Consider the following 22,913-nt stretch of genomic DNA (forward strand, 5'->3'; position numbering starts at 1 on the left):
TGTGTGGCATGTTCACGTGCTGTGTGTGACTGAATCGTGCCTGTGCTGCACATGCACCTGATTGCCTGCAATCTCGACATGGCTGTGTTACGTTTTTTTACATTATGTATAACGTTTCCTATTAAGGGTTCAGCAGCATTTTCACAGTACAATGATGTGAGCATAGTTGGGCAATCAGTGTAGATGACACTGTGTTTGTCGTTCTTTCTTACTATTTGCTCTACAGCCACAGAAATGGCACAACACCCGGCAGTAAAAACTGATGCACACTAACACTATGGCAGTCTTACAATTTTTTTCCCTTAAACTTGAGCTATTGTGCTTTTAACATGTGTTTCTGTTTTCGAGCCATCAGTGTAAAACACAGTGTCGGTGTGCTCATGTGGTGCTTGATTTTTGTATAAATGTATCAGTTAGAAGTTGCATACCGAAGGAAGGCTCTACCATGGTGGCAAGTTGGTTGGTTTCTTTGGTTTATTGTGGTTTAGCGTACCAAAGGCTATGAGGGACGCCGTAGTGGAGGGCTCCGGAAATTTCGACCACCTGGGGTTCTTTAACATGCACTGACATCGCACAGTACACGGGCCTCGAATTTCTCTTCCAAAGAAACCATGGTGGCAAGTATTCATGTCTCTGTGCAATCTTTGGTAGGGCATCAAGTACTTCGAAGTGCAGTACTAAAGGAATGATAAAATGAGGTTTGTTGTTGGACAATCTTTTTTCGATGGGCACGTGGTGACGATGGCATGGCAGAAATGTTTCAGGAGAGAACGGATCTTTACGATGTATGTGCACGTAAGTGCGATTCTTGGATCCTCTAGAGCAGGCTAATTAGTTTCAACGTAAACGCTGGCTACCTATGACATTCTGTGTGCTGCAGATGATAGGCACAGACAAAGATTATGAACAGGGTCTAGTCTTTTCAGGTAGGATGCTCTTGCTGAACCATAGTCCAGCTTGGAGCGCACCAGAGGACCGCCACAGTTTTCTTGAGAGCACTTTGAAGACGGCTTGAGAAACTTTCTTTTTGAGGTTGTTAATGTGCAGCAGAAATGTGTGAGTTTCTTGTCGAAAGTGACGCCCAAAAATTTGCGTTCTTGTTTAATTGGTAGCGTGGTTTGGTTCAGGTATAGATGGGGATCGACCTCGGAAAAAGAACAGCTACTGTTCTTTTTTCTAAGGAGAAAACCTGAATCCATTTCTCTCTCCCCAAGCAGCCAGTTTGTTTGGTGTGATTTGTATTTGTCTCACACAGGTAGATATGCTGGCAGACTCTATTTGTAGGTCAGCTACACAAACCGAATATTTTATGCGCTGTGTTGGGTTTAATGGCACACAGGCCGCCATCATGTGCCAAGCACAACGCATAGAAAAGTTTTCTGCAGACTTTTATAAAAGAAAAAGTGAAAAGCGATCGGTGGTGTAGAGGGCCTAAAATGTTACTTCTACTGCCTATGATGATGCACGAAGGACATATCCTTGGTCAGGCAAGAATCTCGAGGCTCCCAGCCAATAAAATAAAGACCTCTGCCTTTTTCTCAGAAGTGAGAAAGTGAATGAGGGGTATTGTAAAATCAAGCAAAACACTGGGTAATTCACAATTACCGAAAAAAACTCGCACACAATTTCTGAAAAAAACCTGCTTCTCTTAGAAAGCTAAAAACATAAGATATGTCAACAACTGAATCATCACTTAGCAGCGCTGGGTGAAGAGGAATGCATTCATTATCTCTTTCGCTACCGCGCCATAGGCCATCGTTCACATTTGAAAGATTCAAAGCGCCCACGCAAAAAACTCACTCCGGGGTGTCGTGGACATGCTGCACCACCTAGTTTGTGTGCTCAACAACTGTTCTTTTGATTGCAGTTTTGATTTTAGTGTGTCGACATGAGGGGGTGCAGTGAAAAATGAATCTGAACAGCCACAGCAGCAACAGCCGGCAAACATGGCGTCCGCATCGCTGCGCGCTCCTCGAAAGCAAAAGAAGACACTTCAGCTGGTTTCAGTTCCGTCTTTTGCGACGAAAGCTGCGGTGATGAGTCAGGCAATGACATACAAGCGTCTCATTTCAGCTCCAACAGCGAGACTTCGTCTCAGGGGCTGGGAACCTCAGCGCGTACTTGCATGTATGTTGTGTTTTCATTTGCTCTGTGTTTTCTGCAGTGCATGCGGTTCCTACAGTGGTTTATATTTGTGCTTCAGGGTCTTCACAATGTATGGCCAGGACGGTTTTGGCAAATGCTCAAGGTCGCGCTGCGTTTTTCAATTAAGACGACAGCCAGGTGTCCATACCGTCGCATCGCTGCAGAGCGGCACTCAGAGATTCGCTCGACCTCTCGACTTTCTTTACGTTCCTCACGGCGGAGGTGATGAAGATTGTGTGCGAAAACACTAATAAGTATGCATAGGTGAAGATTTTGGACGAGGTGAATCCGTTGGAGATGCTGAAGTTTATCGGAATCATCATATACATGGGAACTGTTGACGTACCGCGACTATCTCTACTGGAATACAGGAATCGATTCTGGCCTTCGGCTATCAAAAATCATTTCCTGAAATCAGTTTTTCACTTTGCATTTTTTTTTTTTTTTTTTGCACGTAGTGGACCTGGAAAATTCAGTGGCGGCAGCATCTCTTGGCAGGACTTGGAAAATGTCCTGGCTTTTGAACCACATCAACGAAACTTCATCCATCCTGATGTTCCAGAGCTTGCCCAAAATGCCAAATTTGATCAGCTGGCTATCAGGGAGCAGCTCATTCAACAAATCTTCGAGCATGACGAGGTAAAAGAAGTCCACGTCCCCGATCCTCCCATAGAATCCATTCATCACCAACCGAATAAAGATGAAAGAAGAAACTGCAAGCTCAGCTATCAGAGAATAAGAGAGGAACAAAGATAAAACGGTATGTGAAGCACCTGTCAGTCTACCTCTGCTTCACATTTTCACCCCCGATTGCTCTTCACAGTGGCACCATAGTCATGACCCCCGACTTGACCGGCCATGAAAAACGCAGTAATTTTTCCTCAGAGCTGAAACTGGGAAGAATGACAGCCATAAGCATGTGCAACAGTTTGTTGCACATGCTTATGGCTGCTGTGTGGCTGAAGACATACTGAACATATGGTAGTTGTTTTGAAGTTAAGAATGGTGGCCGCAACAGCTTCATATTTCGTTCAGAGCTTGACTTCATGGGTTACAACACCGCTCTGAACTACAATGGCAACACCTGCCTACTTGCCTGCTCCTGGTCGCAGCGAAACACTTTATGCTTTTTAAAAATATTCTTGTGTACAGCTCCCAAGTCTGTCTCCCGTAGACACAGTGCTACAGGAGACAGGAGAGAACTCTTGCATCACTATAGTTATTTAGAATTCCACAGAAGTTCTACTGGATAAGGAGTGCCATGATAACTTTGGGGGATGCATTCAGAGCCCTAGGTCCCTCCTTGTTGAGGGCCTGCAGTTTGCACAGCAGTCGTCGGACTGGTGGTCATTTGAGGGACATTTAAGACAGGTGTCACAGCCGTGGCAGCTTTTGGCGGACATGGCCAAACCTCTGGCATTTGAAGCAGCCTCTAGAGTTGGGTATATACGGGCGGACGGAGATTTTTGCATACTCTACCTCGATTGACTTGTAATTATGTGCACATTAGTCACATTCTGAGGAGACAGTCCTTCAGGCATCTCTTCCTCTGTTGGGTGCAGAAATTCAATGTCTGAGATGACACCGCATACTGTGTTCAATGATCTGTGTGGTGCGACAGAGACCGGAATATCAAACAAAGGTTTCAATGTTTGCAGGCTTTGATATCTGAGTTGTGTCGAGCAGTTCGAGGAGGAGGTCACCACTGGCCAATTCTGTGACTTTGCACTGAGGGCCCAAGGAATCTGTGAGAACTCGTGAAACAAGGATTTGTTTCTTTACTGTGAACTATGTGGTTGTTTGGAAACTTGTCATGTTTTTATTGAAAAATTGAGAGGTGACATCGACAGCAACTTAAAAAATAAGTCCTGCCCATGTCAGCTGACACCACAGCTATAACAAAATATGAAGTGAAAAAAAAAAAACGAGAAGGGAGGAGGAGACAGGTCAGTTGTGAGAAAGGAGATAGGAAAGCGAAAGATAGAGGGGAGGACAGGAAAAGGCGACTGCCAATTTCCCTCCCCCGGTCGGGTCAGGCCGGAGGTGCCGTCTACGGGAAGCTGGGGCCACAGTGGTGTGTGGCCTCCGCCGAGGGGCCTTAAGGGTCCAGACGCTCGGCATCGGCTCCACCACCAGGATCCCCTTTACCCCCCCCCCCCCCCCCCCCCGGACACGGCGATGCCACGCACGGCTAAGCCCCTGGTGGCGCACTGCTCACCACCATCCTCCTGCGGGATGTCCCTGCAGATGCTCGGGAAACCCCGTGGTGTCCCCACTCACCAACGTCTGCATGATGCAGACACACGTGCGGGGCCGAATACTTTACGCACTTGGGGACTACTTTAGCCAGGGAATTCATTTTTACAATGAACAGTGTCGTGCTAAGCATACACCCCTGGGGTACACCATTCTCTTGTGTGAAAGTCATGGAAAGAGTAGCTCTGAGGCGGACTCTGAATGTGCGCGTAGCCAGGAAGTTGTTCAAGCAGTTCAGCATCCTGCCGCGGATGCCCAACTCTGCCTCCCCATGGTATAATAGGCCTTCTCCAGGTCAAAGAAGACTCCAGTACAGTGCTGCTTGTGGATGAACGCTTCCGGGATGGTGTTTTCTAGGCGGACAAGGTGATCAGCAGTTGAACATGCTTCTCTAAATCCCCACTGATGATGTCTAAAAGTCTCCAGGATTCAAGTACAAAAGTCAGTCTTATGTTTACTACACATTCGAATGATTTTGCAACATGGCTGGTGAGGGCTATCAGTCTAACTGCTGGGACTCGTCTGTGGTTTCCCGGGTTTAAGAAAAGGTACTATAACTGCTTTTTTCCATGCTTCAGGTACTTTCCCAGTTACCCATATTTTATTAAAGAATTTCAACAGTGCCTCTACAGCAGCTTCTGAGAGATGGGCAAGCATAGCGTAATGCACACTGTCTGGGCCTGGTACAGTTTTTTTTGCCAGAGAATACTCTAATTCCTGCAGTGTAATAAGCTGATTGCAGTCGTCATGCGTGCCTGCTGCAAAGGGAAGTTTGTTTTTCCACTACTGCTTTGTGCTTCTGGAGTGTGTCCGTGTAGTTGGACGAACCTGAGACTTCAGCAAAATGCTTGTCCAATATATTGGTCTGTTCTTCTAATGATGTTTGTGTACCTGGTGTTGTCAACAACAGAAATATGAAAGGGGTTCCCAGATTTTCTTCGAGGGTGTTGCACTATTTATAGTCGACACACATTTTTTCCCAGGTGGTTTTCACTGCATTTGTTTGGCTGTATCGCGCTCCAGTCTTAGCCATCTTAAATATAGGAGGTATTCACATGACGTCATCCGCAAGGGGCGCTAGCGGCCGGCGCGGCATTCGCCATGTTTGTGGTCGCGCGCGCGGCCGCCGCAGCCAGCCGCAGCGTTTGAATAGCTGGTGATGGGTGAAATGTGAGTATTTCGCGTCTCGCCGCACGTAATTTCTGTCCGACCCGTGCCGCCGCGTGACTGAGTGAATATTCCGTGAACTGTGCGAAGCAGAAAAGAGCGGGCACGCTCAGAAGGTTCTACTTTGTGAAAAGGTCGACCCCCGTAGGAATGCGGAGGCACCGGCATGGTGTGCGACGTATACAAGACTGCTGCCGCGCGTTGAATTCACCGGTATCGAAGCCCACCTTGTGCACGGCTTAAGTTTGCTGGCAGGCCAAGGAATTAAAGGATATAAACATATGAGAGGGTGCAATTACTTGACAAGCGGGTGAGTCCAAGAGCCGTGCTGTGGGTGCCGACGGCCGAAGTGCCGTTTTTGAAGAGGTGAGTACTAATTCGAAGGGTCTGTTCACTTAGCTGTAGCTTAACTTGTCATCTCTACCTGCTGAAAGTGACGTGTTACAACTGAATCTAGCGGAATGGCTGCACACTGCGTTGCTGCGAAAACGGTCTTGTGCATACGAAGCAGCGCTATGTAGCTACAATCAAAACTGCAAAACATTCTCGCTGTGTCTGCCGTTCGTGCTGCGAGCGCATGGCAGTATTTGTTTGGCCGTTCTGTCGGGTAAATAAGGCAGCTATGACGCTTTGCCTTTCTGCTGAAAGACCGTACGTCTGAGAAGCGTCAGCAGTTCGCGGACTACAGCTAGGCGCTTGGATTATCAATTTCTGCGGTGGCAGTTCTGGAATTTCGGTAATCAATATTGCTGTTTATCCACGATGTGCCCTGCATGACTAGCTGACAGTTATCAACTGATATTAAAAGCTGCAAGACGTGTACGTTCTTGCGTGCAGCGCAGCCAGCCAGTTTTGCTGCCGAGTTGAGGCAGCTCGGTTATAACACGGCGCAGAAGAATTCTGCTGCAAGCTTCATGCACAATACGCGCTCCACAAAGACAAGTGGTCGCTGACGTATTCAACAACGTACAAATATGTTACGGATCACTAACAGTTCAGGCCGGGTACCTCACGGCGCACCGTGACACTGCGCGAGCTGGCCTGAAACGACCGCAAACATGGCGCGCCTGCCGCGACGACGCTCGCGCCGTCTGGTAGCGCGGCCTCAGTGAATACCTCCTATAAGTTCTCGGCTGTGGGATAACGACACAGTGTGCCTCAGGCTTTGTTTTGTTGTTATTTTGCAAATATGCCCACCATACTTCATGTTTCTTCTGTGTATCTACCGTGTTTCTACCATGTCTGTGCCATGTTCCTTCCGTGTGAGTCCTGTTGTTTGTGTTACAGCTAGTGTTGCGGACAATATTATGCATGTAGTAAGCTTTGCATTAATTTCATCTGTGCTGAGGTGATCACAAAATTCTTTTTCCAGAGTGGCATATTTGTTCTAAAAACTGGCCAGTCAGCGAGGTGAATTTTCCAGCGCCATGGTCTTGTGGGGATGATTGGAGTAGACTATGAGAGCCTGATGACAGAATGATCACATCCCAAGGGGGGGGGGGTCATTTAAAACATCCCATTTAAAATTGTGATGCGAAAGCTAGATCGAGGAAGCTCATTTTTGCTGAGCTTGGGCAACAATAAGTGGTGTTTTCTGCATTTAAAACACACACTATTTGCGAGGATAAAATCTTCAATTATTTGTTGGCCCCTAGAGTGGCAGCGTTCCCTTCCCCAAAATGGGGAACGAGCGTTAAAATACGCAACTACCAGATACGGCTCCGGTAGTTCATTTATCAGGCCTTCTAAACTTGGACTGCGGGTGTGATATGTGGGGGAAGATATACAGAATGTATTGTTGATAATTTGCAGCTGACAACGCTATAACCGCAGCCACTTCATGTTTTGTATTAAGCTTGACTTCTTGAGCAGGGGCGCTGCTTTGGACGACAACTGCGACGCCTCCCGAAAGTCTATTTGCCTGCTCGTGATGGTGTTGAAAAAAATTAATGATTTATCGGGATGTTTACATGTTGTGGGTCGAGACTGGTTTCGTGAAGACAATGTGCTATGTCAGCAGTCCATCGTACCAAAGAAGTCATGTTTGTATGCTTTGGGCCCGTAATGGGGGCTTTTTTCTGCTCAGGAGAGCTGCAACGCGGGCGGACTGGGTCCATCACCCTGCCGAACCATGGGCTCTCTCTGAGAGATGATGGCAGCCAGCGCTGAATAGGGCCCTGCCTCAGGCTCACTGCGCGAGGTCTGGGCCGGTGTGGGACACCACCCCCGCATCGGCGAAATTTGTTCTTGCTGTGGACAAGAATGTGCCTTGTGCCGTGCTTCCTTGAAAGTTATTTTCTTTTGTTTTTATCGTCCTTTTCTTTCTTCCAGGTCGGACAGAGTACACGGGGTGATCCCCTTCACAGTTTGGGCACTGTAGTGCAGCATTGCGATACTCAGATTCATGATCGTGTGATGCACATTTGGCACAGGTGCACAGTTGGCACAGGCTGTGACAACTATTGGAGCCATGGCCAAATTTTTGGCAGTTGAAGAAACATCGAGGATTTGGGACAACAGGTTGTACAGTTACTTTCAGATATTCTATTTTGATGGATTTTGAAAGCTGGCTAGAGGTAGAAGTCAGGACTATGCGCTTTGTGGGTATTTCTCCTTCACTTCAGTGACGTTTTGCTCTTTAAGACCTTCAGAAAATCATATTCTGAAATGACACCTTTCACTGTGTTCAGAGATCGATGCGCAGTAAGAGGGAAAGTCTCCAATGTTTGTCACATTTGTGAGCTTTGAATATCGTGCTTGGTCATGGATCTGCAGGAGTATGTCACCGCTGGTTAGTTTTGTCATCCTATAGCCAAGACCCAAGGCATAATTGAGAGATGTGGAAACTATGAAGGGGGGTATTTTTATGGTTGGCTTTTCTGCTTCTCCACTGTGTATCACATGACACTTGAGCAATGTTTCTTGCTTTTTCATTACAAACTGAGCCGTCACTTCGGTGCACACTCTTTCATGAGAGCGCTCATTTGGTGAGAGAGGGGGAGCTGTGCGCATTTCAACTGGGGTGCCAGGCTAGAACTTGAAAGCAGGCCCTGCCCTCGCCAGCTGTACACCCAAACTACAACCCAGTATTACATAACGCAGGGTAGTCCGCCACACAAGGTTAACCCTGGGAAATGAAAAAAACCAAGGGAGGAGAAGACAGGAAAGTGAAAGACGAAGGGGAGGACAGGAAAAGGCGACTGCCGATTTCCCTCCCCCGGTTGGGTCAGGCCGGAGGTGCCGTCTGCAGGAAGCTGGGGCCAAAGTGGTGTGTTGCCTCCGCCGAGGGGCCTTAAAGGGGCTCCAGTATGCCTAGGACGTTAATGGATGCCACTTCACAAATATCCTCCAGCAAGAATTCCTTTTAATGCCTTTTGTAGAAGCTGTAATTTTGTAACTAAAATTTTAATTTCCGCATTTTCGTGCCTTTCTCTCTCCTCTCGTCACTTCTGCTGGCCCCACCCACTCGGCCCCTCCGCGGTGGGGAGCTTCCAGACACGGCCATGTTGGCTGCGTGACGTCAGCAACAGTTGACGTGGCGAACCAATGATAGCCCTCCACTGCTGACATAATGAGCGCTGCAGGACGCACTGCACACAGATTTGGGCGAAAGCCCAGCACCACTGGTCGCCCAGAGGTGCAGAAGCACCAACTTTTAAAAATACATATTGTGAATGATCAGCTTGCTTTTGAGGTCCTGTATGTGGCATGAATGCTCGGTGGCCTACACTCTACATAATGCAACTGTATGTATAGCCAACCTCAAACACCCTTTTCAGGGACCCTTTAGAGGTCCAAACGCTCGGCATTGGCTCAACCACCAGGATCCCCTTTTTCCTGGATATGGCTGAGCCACGCACGGCTAGGTGCGTGTGCTTGGGTGCGTGGTTATGCACTGTTCACCATCATCCCCCCGTGGGGATGTCCCTGCAGATGCTCAGGAACCCATGGTGTCTCAACTCATCAACATCCGCATGTTACAGATGCCCCTGCAGGGCTATATCCAGGTTCAACTGTATCAGCTGACAACATTACACCGGATAATGTGCCTTCGCTACAACACACCTGTCTGAGATGTTCCAAATGCAGCACCTGAGTTGTTTACAAACTGCCCAGAGGGGGAGAGTACCACTGTCAGCACGAATGCTTGCCTTGGGCTGATGCCCCCAAGCATTGGCCACTGGAGTGCCTTGGTGTGGCTGACGATAGCTGGAGTGTGGCTCTACTAATCTTTCACCCGTGTCTGACCCACGGGCAGAGTGCACACTCTTGACGGGCGCATTTTCACTCATAGACGCACTCCCACGCACACACGTTGCAGTTTGTTTATCTCCGCAACGCAACATGGCTTACAAGTTTGGCCTCGAAGCTGCTGCTGGAAAGAAATAAACATTAGAAAGAGCAGAGCAAACGCGCGTTCGCGGTGAGTGTAAGGTTGGATAACAAATAAATCTGCTGCCTAAAAGGTGTTCGGGTTGTTCTCGACTTTTTCATTCTCTGCCAGTGCGCATCAGAGAGCACTTGCAGCTGTATCCGGCTTCCCACTCTGTCCACGCGGCTCAGGAAAGCGCACATTCTGGTGCGTCCTGAGCAAGAGAAGAGGATGTTTAAGCTTCGCCTTCAAGAGCAGAACGTGATAGCGTTAACGGGGGCCGCCATGCATGGGGCATGCCGGCTCTGCACGCCAACGGTGCAGCTTCGCAAGGCCTCTGCCACTGCTGCTCTTGGGATTTTTCAGGCACTACCGACAAAACGGAGCCTTGGCAGCCATGGACTGTGGCGATGCCAACAGCACCAACTTTTCCGCCTCATAAGCTCCTAAACACTCTCATGTTAAAACCATGACCCCACGCTTGCTCTGCTTTTCATAACCTGTGCTTCTTTGTCACCTGTGTCACACGCCATGCCGGGTCACAGAGAAAAGCAAACTGCAACATGCTTCAAGGTAAATTGACCTTGCATGCTCCTAAGCAAACCTGAGGGTGCAGCCACGAGTGAAACATGGCTAAATGGGCCTGTCAAGAGCGCTCTCTCGCCATCGGTCGGACATAGGCGAATGACAAGGCAAATCAAACTGAGCTCCAGCTATCATCAACTGCCACAAACATACTACAGTGAAAGCTCCTTCATTCGAACCTCAATAATTCGAATTTCGGATAATTCGAACTACACTGCTTGGTCCAGCCAAGCTCCATAGAGATCTGTGTATAGAAAAGCCCGTTAATTCGAAAGCGAGTCGGTTCCGCTACGGATAATTCGAACTATGCGCCGCCACGCCTGTGGGGCTTGGCGCACAGCACGTCGGCAAAAAAAAAAAACATCTCCGCATAGTTAGAGGCTGCACAAGTCCTAAACGGGGACAGAAGATGGAACCAGATAAAACCGTGGATGAGTGGTTAAAGCCTATACGGTGCCATCACCGGCGCGGCGGCCGGCGGCACCGGAGGGTAGGGGTTGGCGGCGGCGGCTGCCTATCCTCTTTTCCGCGCAACCTCCGGAACTCACAACTAAATACTCGTTAATTCGAGCCCTGTTAATTCGGAAATACGGATAAGTACTGTCCGCGCGGTCCCAGCCAATGCCCGTGAAAGGCTATGACTTCGGGCGGGCGCTACCAATTACGTGTGAAACTTTTTCCTTTGCGAGTGTCGTCCATCCTTCCACCCCAACGGAAGCACGCGGTCCGCGCGATCATGACGCCAGCTTTTAGCATCGTTCGCTGCAAAAGGCATTTGCTGCTGCTATCGCGCGTTCCAATGATTGAGTGGCAGTAGACAGCGTCCGCCCCAATCGCCCATGGCACGATAAGGCAAACGTACTGAAAACAAGGCTTGCACAACCCGACAAGCGTTGGCACTCTGCCAAGTTCGCTTCCCCCCTTGCTAGAGCTAACGCCAAAAGTAAACACACCGTCCGCGATGTTATCGCTGCGCAGCATCCTGGCGCACCGCCAAGAAATGCGTTGTGGATCGTGATGGCGCGAAACGGAGGGACGCATTTTTTTTTTTTTTTCAAATTGGCAAAAATCGGGGGGGGGGGGGGGGGGCATTTTGCGAGTGGGTTCGTTGCGCAAGTAAATACGGGACATATACCTTAATGTAAATGGTTCTTGCCGGTTTTTTCGCGGCCATTCAATAATTTGAACATCGGATAATTCGAACTTTTTTCCCGATCCCGTGGAGTTCGAATTAACGAGCTTTTACTGTAGAACATTTTCTCAACTCCAGCTGGCAACGCTTGTCAGCGCTGGCGTCAGTCCAAGCCATGTTGTCAAGCATTCGTGTCAAGCATGCTGACGGCGGTACTTTTGGGAAGACTGAAATGCACAGCCACGTGACAACAGTTGGACCATCACTATGCTCATTTGTTGCCCAATGGCATGCATGCGCAACTTTCCACCAAGAGTCAGTATAGTAATTATGGTTCAGGCAAGTGACGAATACACGGCCGAAAGCCCTGGGCTGGTGGCGAAGCTCAGACGCCAAAACAATGCAGCCAGGCTACTTTTTGGACTCGTGATGGAGGCCCTCCTGTCGTCGTCGATCCTGTCATTGCACGCACTTCAGATGTGGACAGGCTACAATGCACCATGCAATGGGTGGGATATTCAAACGATCGCTTGCCCTGCCACTGACTGCCCCCTCTGAGAGCCCCAAGTAAAATCCTGCCAAGTGGGCTTTCCCACATACCACAGTTGACCAAAACGAGACTGCGGAGCTCACGCTAGAAGAGTTGGGAGGACAACAAAGACAAATGGCATTATGTATGAAACCCATTTACAAAGCATCAAACAAAAAATGGCGGCAAGCTTTTGCATTGAGATTGTTTAAAGCAGGTGATCCACCATGTTATAAATACATGTTGTAAGTGGGAAGGCCCACTTGTCGAACTTTGTACAAGGTCCAAGCTTTTCAGCATCCAAATGACTGGTCTACGCAATGGAGGAGACGATGAACAATGAAGAAGAAAGCAACGGATGCCTTGAACTCCCTTCTCCAGAATGTTTGGATTTATGGAAGTCGGCAGTATTAGATCAGTGCCGATTATTCTGGAATTTTTTAACGTTCGCAAACTTTCAAATATCAATTTCTCAAATCGAAGTTTTCACGCCATTTGACAAAGTTTTCATCCGTGTGCAGCATGAGCATGCTTTCTCGTATAATAGACTTCCAGAAGTATCTCTTTCAACTGTGTATTGTCACCTTTTCTTGTTGTCACGAAGGTGCAACCAGGAGTGATGAATTCTCTAGTCAAAAAAAGCTTCACTGAAAGACACACACAGTCTGAGGTTAGTTTAAACACTGAATTCTCGCTGCATCTAGCACTGACAAAATGGGAACTAAACACCCCTGGTGGACTGCAAATTCAGTTTGCTCTTTGTGCTGCTTGGCGCATGAGAGCACTCAAAATATCAATCACATGCTTCGGCATACTGACATTCAACTGGCCAGGCAGTCAGTATTCTCGTGTTCAGCAGCAAGGGTGCCCCACATTCGGCTCCTTGCTCACCCAGTCACGCCGGGAATGACGTCATAGGTCAATTCTGCCCACAAGCAGCAACAACTGTACAGGGATGCCCAACAGCACTTCTGTGCCACAGCTCACACTGAAGAGGAAGGCTTTAGGGTGACGAAGGTGGTTTCAGAATTGTCCCTAAAGAACTGTGCAAACAAAGTATCAACTTTTCTCAAGTACCTTAGAGAAGTCGACTACAGGAAAACAAACTTGGGCTGGTTGGTACTGGCCACACGTTAAAGAGCGCAAAAAAGACTGCAGGATGAAACAAAGGGCACAGTGGATGTTGCTACTGAACCCCTCCACCTACAGTTGATGCTCAAGAGACAAAAGGGCTCACACACTCCCCCTCATTCGCGTGCCACCAGGCCATGCATCCCTTGCTGGCAACCAGCACGCTCGCCCGTGAGCTAACCACCCGGGTACCAGGAGGCCAGCTACCAGAGTTTACAGAAACCAAAAATGCTCCAGTGCCAACCACACAACCATCACCCTCCACCGAAATGCAGAAATCCCTGTCCAGAACTGACTCCACTGCCTGGTGACATCTTCACACACCTTCCCAAACCCCAACCACAAAGGTCCACTCTTCCCCTCGCAGTACCTCTTGTGCAGTCAGTCATGCGGCAGCTCCAAACCCACCTTATATCATTCTTCCATATGGGCATGCCACAAACCACCCGCTCATTCCCCACTCCTCTTGGGAAGCTGCTCTGTCCAGCTCAGAAGACTGGCAACGGCTGATCGAGGGGGCAAGTGGGATTGCGGCGACTGCCGGTGTCGGATCGAGGATGCAGCCAAAATGGTTTGGCAGCCTTTCTAAGAACAGTTCTATCACCACAACACGACAGTGGGCCCTTTCTGTATCCGCAACTGACACTGCAGCAACAATTCAGGAGAGGAAAAAACTAAGACGCCCTCTTCGAACAACGCTTTGATGAGCCTCATGTCCTCAATCAAAAACACCTGATGCAGCTACTTCACTTGCTGCAATGGCGAAAATCACCTCCCTGACAATGCTCAAAGCGCCAAGGACAGCTGCTCAAAATACTCCCACGGAATTCCGTCACCCAGTTCCCCACCCAGTAGAACACCAGAAATGCTTCACACTACGGTAGAAGTGGACACATTACATTAAAAGTAGCACGAGATATGCTGGTAGATTTAATGTCGCGGATACGGCGCAAAATACCGTACCACACACACGCACAGAAACTCGCACAAACTGGGGTCCCATAATAAAAATGATGACCGATTTAGGGTGGTTAGGCCAAAAGCAAATTAAGTCCGCTAGCAGTTCGGTTACCGCTTGGAGCTTCAGTTTTCAAGGTCAAGCAGGCCAAAGATTGGTGAAATCAGATTGAAGCTCCCTTCCCAAGAGTATGATGAAATTCGTTAATGCCCATATGTGCAGTCTGGGAGTCCTCATACCACTGGTGGAACTTGTGAAGCCCAGACTGCTCTTCCCAAGCAACCTCTCATGACCAGTCATTAACTGAACTGCCACATGCCATGGTGGGCAGGCTGCAATGACTTAACAAGGTCACATGACCTAGGTGGCAGACCTCGGGCAGGTTTCCCACAACCTGGTGGGAGGGACCTCACAGACAAACTAAAGAATAAAGAAAACAGGTTGGGACTGCACCCCTCCTCCACAGCCCCATCCCGCCACCTGGGCCCACCCAATGAGAAGGCTCACAAAGACCACCTCTAGAGATCTGCTGCATTAGAATATGACCATCAAAATAATTTATTCAATGACTTGCACAACATGGCACGTGGTGGATGGGGGGATGTTGAGGCAAGGGTGCAAGTCAGAGGCGCTCACTTCCCTCTCGCTTCTTGCAGTGGATTCCGTCTTTGTGCCGTTGCTGCCCCGAGAATGACTCTGTTCTCAGTTTGCGTGGCACACATATGGCGACACAGCGTGACACATGTATCGCAGCTGCGCTGCTCTGTCTGGTATTGGTAGTGATAAAAGCTCGACAAATATGAACACTAGCAAACGGAACGTAGGAAATGCGAAAATCGTCATCTTTGAAGCACAAGAAACTAACCAATTCTCAAGTCCCAGCATGTTTGAAAAATTGGCCGTTGGCTGTATACCGTATTCACAGGATTGTAAGAGCACCTTTTTAATTTTGAAAATCCTGCGTTGGGCGGTCGACTTGCAAATGAAACCAAAGCATCACACCATCAATAAAGGCAAAACAAATGAGATATCAAGGACGCTACGGCGTGGTTCGGTATGCGGCTATTCTGCACGCTTGCTCGAAAGGATTTTCCATTTCTTTCAACCTTCAGTGTGCACTCAGCGCTGATGGGAGTGTCAGTAGCTGATGGAAGAGCCAAAACTCCTCACGGATAGTTTCTCTTTGGCTTTGTTTGCTGCACTTGACTTCAGTGCTGGCCACTTTTTCACCAGTTTTTACTGTGGTGCCTCAATCGTCACGAGTGCTTCAGGTCCGGTAAATGTTCGGCGCTCTTCCAAGGCCACACTCGAAAAGGCTGTCATTCTTTACGTTGAAGAAACGAGCAACTGAGTGCCAGTCCGCAAGTCAATGTCGCAGTGCGGTTGTTTGCGAAGTGCGGATTTCCATGGACGATGACGTGCTGTGGGACCGCAGCAGCGATGATGGCAGCCCGAGTGAGGACGTTGGCACAAGTGTAGACAAGCAGTCCAGTGAGTAATACATTTCAGTTGTGGAATGTGCCCATGGGCACACCCTGCCATCTCTTTTGGGGGTAGACTTGTTTACAAATGCGTAAACAAGGTACTGTATGCTGAAGCTGATGAACCGAAATCCCGTCCTATCTAGTGGAAGACAATTGACTTCCCTACCCATCACACCCAGTTCCATGGCTCAGAAATCGGTGACATGGATAAGAAACTGGGGTGTGCTGTCATAAGATGGCCGACCATTTCTGCCGCAGCAGGAAGAGTCCCATTCCAACCCACCAACACCCCTGTCACACCAGAAGAACCTTGGTCTTAAACCCCTCATCCTGTCGCCTACCACAGTACTACACCAGCTGAGAAAAAGCCAGTCTCCTCCCAGTTTCAGCACAACCTTGTGAACAAACAAAAGCAGTGACTCGTGGAGGGCGCACCGGAATGAGCAGCACCAGAGGCCCCCATTCGGCGCCCATACCTTGTAGATGCGTCCAGGCTCGAGGGAGCATGCAGCGTCGTCCTCAGCCAATGAGGCACCACCCCGGGATGCCGAATGGCCTGCCTGCCCCACTGAAGTGGTAACCAGTAGCACCTGTAATAAGGCAGTGCAGACAACCCATGACCCCAGCGAAAGCACTGTGCTGTTGTCCCCCAGGGCTGCAACCACACTCTGCCTGCATGCCACGAGTCCCTGCAGAGGACCCTCGTAGGGTGTGAACAATGCTGCATTGCCCAACAGCACTTTGCATGCATTCCGAAGTGGAGCACTGAGGCATGTACACTGCAGGGTCGATGCATGATGTGATAAAACACAGCTATGAAAAGAAACAGACATTGCAAAACAAATTTTGTTCAATCTGCTACACTTGTAAGGGAGGGGGAACCATGTAGGAGCAGTTAGAGTGTACTAGATTAGGGGTAGTGGGACAAGGCTGTGCGTTCGCAAAGCCAAAATCCCAGAAACCTCAAGCGGCTGTGAGGTGGTGCCGCTGCACCTTTCACCTGGGCTGCAGTTGTACACCGGCTTGCCTGTCCCGTTGGTGTTTGTTGCAAGCAGATGGTTGTACATTCCTGCTGTGTTGTGTGCACTTTTCATGGTCTACACATAATGTGCAGTGATAATTCGAGGTTTGTGGTTTATGAGGGATTAATGCCCCAAAGTGACCCAGACTATGAGGGACACCGTAGTGAAGGGCTCCGGAAGTTTCGACCACCTGGGGTTCTTTAACGAGCACTGACATCGCACAGTACACGGGCCTCTAGCATTTCGCCTCGATCAAATCGAGCCGCTGCAACCGGGATCAAACCCACGTTTTTCGGGCCAGCAGCTGAGCGTGATCATTCGTGATGAAACAACTCTTTTGCGCCTAGCTGCAGCGAAGAACTTGTTTCTTCAAGCCCCCGACAGATTTGGGAGCGCAGCGTCCATCATGCTAACAAGACTGCGGAATTGACTGACTCGGTGAGCTCCATTTTGAAGATAAGTAGATTTTGACAGACTATGTATATATTATTAATGGCAAGAAAATCTGCCTTCCACGTGGAAAGCCTGACGCCAAGCCTACAATTCTACCAAACCTCCCGACGTATCTTTCAAAGGAACTGAAATGTGGCCGACCTCCCGTGGGGAGAAGATGTGGAGGGAGCGAAATTGTACACAACAAAAAAATTCTGTTTGCATGATGTGGATGACTGCAGCAGCACAATGTTGCAGCCCAATGAACCGGACTCAGTGATGGCACTGTTTACATCCAGGCTTCGCAGGACAGAGAGGCTCACTCTATCACTAGGAGAGAAAACAGATTTCTTGCACTGGGGCAGCAATCCATACAAGGTAACTTGTCGAACATACTGTCGGAGGACCCTATTTTAAAGCAAGTTTCCTACACTATGGACAAAGCAAGTGCTGCATGACACTGATACCTTGTTCATTAGCAAGTGTGTGGGCAAACCTACAGATTTCACTGTGTGCCCCTGATCAAAGGATTGGAGCAGCAAACGGTGCATGTGGACAGACGTGTCCTAGCCTAGCGCAAAAGGCAGAGAAAGCGTTACTGCACAAGGGGAAAGAGTCCCGGTTTTTAATATTTCATTTCATACTTCACCATGGAGCCCCCCGGGAACTGCTGAGCGACCGTGGGCGCATCTTCCTGTCCGAGGTCATGGAATCCCTTCACAAACAATGTAAGATCACTCACCATACCGCCATGGCCTAGCATCCGCAGACTAACTGTTTGACGGAACGGTTTAACCGCACCTTGGGCGATATGCTGTCCATGTACGTGTCTTCCGACCACTCTGGGACCGGATCCTGCCGTTCATCACCTACGCCTACAACACCGCCACGCTGACCACCACTGGCTTCTCGCCGTTCTTTCTTCTTTACGGGAGAGAACATTCCTCACCGCTCAACACTACTTCCTTACTGGCCCAACAAGTCTTCCAAGCATGCCGAGGAGTGCCGTCAGCTCGCTCGGTCATAAACGTCCGGTGAGCAGGGAAGTCAAATTCCACTTTGACACTACCCACCCTGCTGACAGTTTTCTACCTGGCTCTCTCGTCGGGCTTCGCGTGCCGTCTACCACACCTGGCCCCTCTTCCGAACTTCTCCCGAAGTACCATGGACCTTACCGCGTTGTGAGCGCCTTTCCCTGGTCAACTACACTGCCGACCCACTGACACCCGCAACAGATCGATGCCAACATAACCGCGAGGCTGTTCATGTGTCACGCCTGAAGCCGTACTATGACCTATTGTGTTGTTGTGTCCCTGAGTAGCCACGATGGCTTCGCCTTCAGCCAGCGGTGATTATAAAGAGGACGATTAAAGAGGATGATGGGCAGCGCGGCAGCTGCCGCACTGTCAGCGCATGGCACAAGATCGTTGGGTTGATGACCAATGCTCGGACCGCCATTTTGGCGAGCTGTCCTTAGGCTGCTTTCCCTCAAAATCCTACTCCAGTGTCATAAATTGCTTAAACTAAAACTGCATTACTGTGTCCTGCTTCATACTGCAATGCTGCATCTACTGAATGTGCTACCAAGTCTAGCATCTGTTTTTTTAGTGTTTATAAAATCTGTCCTACTGGAACGGCATGCATATCTGAGGAAGGCTCTGCAAACAAGGATGAGTGAGGAGCGAAGAAGGCTGCACAGCATGAATGGAAAATTGGTCACCTAAGCTTAGCAGGAGCACGTAAACGCTATTGGCTCAGCCAGAGGCATCAGTTTTTACAGTGGAACCCCGTTCATGCGCTTTTCACCGGACTGGGAAAAAGAAATGCAACAATGAAGAAAGCTCCAAAAATGAAAACAGTGCAGCTTTGACTTGAAACAATTTATTTCCAGAAAGTGAGCTTAGGACTTTAAAAAAATCGAGAATGGTGGATTGCAGTTTCTTTCGCTCACTGGAAAGCACCCAGCGTTTCTCAATAGCCTGGAAGGCCGCACTGCTGTCAGCGTCGCTTTGAGGTGCGAAATACCTGCAGAGGAGGTCCAAAGCCGCGACGACTTCTACAAAGCTCGGATCTGCCAACTCCCCGGAATCATGCGGCTCGCACTCCTCGTCATCATTGCAGTCAGTGGCTTCACTCACGACCGAGTTCAAAATGATCTCGGCGATGCTTTGCCACTCCAACGCCATGACGGCAGCATCCACAGTGACGTGGATAAAAAAACGGTCGATTCAGACATTTGATGCCGCAAAGTCAGTGATGCCCAGTCTGTCGGCTATATCCATCACCTTCTCACGTAAAATGCTGCCGTCGAAGTTAACACCGGCAGCGCGAGCTTGTTTAAACCAGGTAAGAAGAGCCTCATCGAGGTTTCCATACTTGGCGCCTGCTTAGCTTTCGTATCGAAGAGCGCGGCATTCCCTTCTAGCTCGGCATGCTTCAAGACGATGCTCTTAAGCGTTGAGAGTGGCAGACCAGGGTTTTTGGCAATGTCGACTCTCTTCTGCGCTGCCTACCTGTCGACTGCGTTAAGTACATCAAGCTTTTCTTCAAGGGGAAGCGCCTTCCACTTGAACGACGCCATCAAACCACGACAAAGATCGCAGTTACAAGTCTGATGTTCACGAGGAGGATGGCCTTCTAATGGACGCCTTTCCAATTCGGGTGCGGCTTCTTGCCGCCAGTTCCGTAGCCAAGCCTGGCCAACACTCGTCAAAAGTCATAATTGGGCCTTTTCAATTATCCGCCTCTGGCTGCCTGCAGGCTGCCAAAGCGCAACGCTCAATTTTCTCTGGCTGCTCCGCGCACTTCCGGACGCTGCCCAAAACGCGTTCGTTTTTCTCTGGCTGGGCAGTTTCGGGCTGCCAGCCGGCGGCCAGACTCGCCAGGACGATTTTGTGCTGGCAGCGCTCGGGCAACTAGCAGACAACGGCACAGGGGTAAGGCAGCGGGAAGCTCGCGCAGCCATTCTTATATCGACTAGAAGGACCGCAGTTCTTCATGCGATGTTTTGCGCGATGCAAGTGCTTGTTTCGACTAGGCCACAATGCTTATCGTCTGTGTCCCCTGCAATGACGCCTGTTGCAGTACTTCTCACTGTTTATTTATGTTTTGCGTGCGTACGTGTGATCGTATTTCGATCTTCTCACTACCTCGCAAGCACAAATGCTCGCTTCATTACGATCACATAGTTCTGATTAAAAAAATATTCTGGCTGTTAATTTCGTGCGCTCGGCTGATATGGCGACGGTGTTTGAGGCCTTTCATTAGAGCGGCCGCAGACTACAGCGCGCATATACGCAAGTGCTGAACGTGTTTTGTGAGGTGTTAGTTGAGTGCGATACGAGAGCGTATGGTCTTCACTGCATTCGGCGCAGTGCAAAGGCGGACATGCTTTGAGAAACGCTTGACTGAAACGTGTCATTTATTAAAAGCCCTCATGAGGACATTGCTCGAGGCAGCTCTGGAGGCATACTGTGGCCACAAAGTTGTCACTTACAACAGCCGATCGAGGCTGATTGTGTCGCCGCCAACTGTTGTACAGCTTGATGCACAGGCCTTCTGCCACATATGCTTAAAATATCTCATAAGTACTGTAGGCATGCATCTACTCGCATTTGGCTCATTAAAGAGATAAAAAGAATCTCCCAGCGCTAATCGATCATGCCAGCACACGCGATACGCATGACTTGACGGCAGCGCCTGTCATTCCAGTGACAGTTCTCTGCAGTAAAGCTGCAGCATTACAGATACGATACAAAGATAATTTCGTACTGTACACCCACCTGTTCTAGACGAACGTTCAACAAGCTGATATGCGCTTTTGTCCAGATTACGTGTGAATTCCATGCCCCCAGCAAAAGCCGGTGGCCGACAGACTACAGTCGAACGGAACGTATCCCGATTCTTTTCTGATTACAGCCTACAGGAAGCAGTTCACAAACGTATAAATTGCAACGACCACAGCAGAGTCAATCACCATGCAGGGTCGATCGTCAGAGGTCATACCAGTCATACTTACTGCGTAGTAAACAAACACGCGATAATATGAGAGTACAGCGTGTTGTTTGATAAGCAACGCACCGGCAGTTTTTTCCCTGCGATGTGGTGTCAACTGAAACACGTTTGATTGCGAATGCTCATTGCATGCTTTTGAGAATTTCTCAAAGCTTACACAGCACACTGTGCACCGAACGAAGGCACACGTTATATAAATGATATCTGCAACTCTATGCACCCCAAGAACCATCTGCGCAAAATTTTGTTGCAATCCAACGAGTGCAAGAGGAAAACATTGTGTGCACAAACTTTTAAATGGGAAAAAGCACCACTTTGTGAAAAAAAACGAAAGTTTGTTCGTCTAGATGTCGAAATTCTCACTCAAATCACATGAAACTTGGTGCTAATACAGTTCAAAACGTGGGCCATTAGATCACAAGACGAACTCTCCTAGTGTGCAAGATTCACCCTCACAGTTCTTGCGAATAGGGTCACAGGCTCACTTCACCTGACTTCAGCTGGGCAGAGATCTTTTTAATCCTTTTCTGGCCACTTTTACAGCTCAATATGAAGGGAGAACTAATTCTTCCAGCAGCTGACCATGCTCAGCACCAATCGAAGCCAAACACCACTTTCACGTTGATTGCCAAACCGCTCCAGGACACCGCCTTCACAGCTAGCAGTTCCAGCGCAATGTGACGTATATACAGCAGAAACTACTGTGGCCGGGCATGCACACTTGAGCGCCATGACAGGAGTGAAGCCCCTGCACTTATTTACTACAACCTCTAAAACAGCGAGTTCCCACTTCCCGCACATGGCACCACTCACGAGTCAGGTCAGCGCTGCAACAACACTTGCGCCACTTTCGCTGTCTCACCATCTTGGCACGCCCGCTTCTCCAACACACTCCCTAAGCTGAAAGCAACGCTTATGATCAGATCAGACGTGCCCGACTGTGCTGCCAATCAGCTCACACGGGAGGTGACACTGGTGAACTGCGCTGAGTGACAAGATGTGTTCACACAGGCGAGTAGAGTTGGTTAGCGCCTCACTTCCAGAGACTCTCTCCAAACCAGAATTGGCGGGGGAGGAGAGGCACCACTCGCATGCCCTTCCAGCTTGCACATGATGGTGTGAGCTAAAGTGGCCACGCTCAAACGCAATGTGGCTTTAAAGGCCGAGAAAGCTGCAGTGCACCACCGACAAAGCCAGCGGTGCATGCACCCGTGCTAGCAGTGACGGCAAGCAGCCAGAGCAGTCAGAAGATCAATGGTGCTACCGAAAATCAGTTTCCTCTTACTGGCTGTGGTCACGATGTGTTCATGTCCTCATTTACTACCACAGGTAGACAAAAGGCCAAGGACACATACGCGTCACCTAGCTAACAACGCATAGCGAAAGTAACCTAATTGCGAAAAGCATATTGGTTTGGTTTGGTTTATTGGGGTTTAACGCCCCAAAGCAACTGACGCTGAGAGGGACGCCGCAGTGAAGGGCTCCAGAAATTTCGACCACCCCAGCGACCACCACGGCCGGGATCGAACCCGCGTCTTTCAGGTCAGCAGCCGAGCGACATAGCCACTGAGCCACCGCGGTGTCAAAAGCATATCATTATTCATCAATCAGGGAAAATTACTTGCAGTAATCATCTCAATATCACAAAAGCAGCATACATGTATATGCATGCATGACCTGTTGTCT

General features: G+C 49.1%; 1 protein-coding gene across 7 annotated transcripts in view; it reads right to left on the reverse strand.

Moving 5' to 3' along the window:
* The window catches only part of LOC149326004 (uncharacterized), a 66,331-nt gene that overhangs the window by 14,452 nt on the left and 28,966 nt on the right, over nt 1-22,913 (reverse strand). For 6 of the 7 annotated variants that reach the window (XM_089565039.1, XM_089565043.1, XM_089565040.1 and 3 more), the window contains one exon: nt 16,236-16,349. The exons of the other annotated variant lie outside the window; for it this stretch is intronic. In XM_089565039.1, the coding sequence (XP_089421165.1) occupies nt 16,236-16,349 (114 nt within the window). The remainder of the gene's footprint in view (nt 1-16,235; nt 16,350-22,913) is intronic. 7 annotated transcript variants of the gene reach the window in all.

Source organism: Amblyomma mixtum, chromosome 10 (genome assembly GCF_055824585.1).
Source record: "Amblyomma mixtum isolate Tamu chromosome 10, ASM5582458v1, whole genome shotgun sequence".
Taxonomy (NCBI): Eukaryota; Metazoa; Arthropoda; class Arachnida; order Ixodida; family Ixodidae; genus Amblyomma; species Amblyomma mixtum.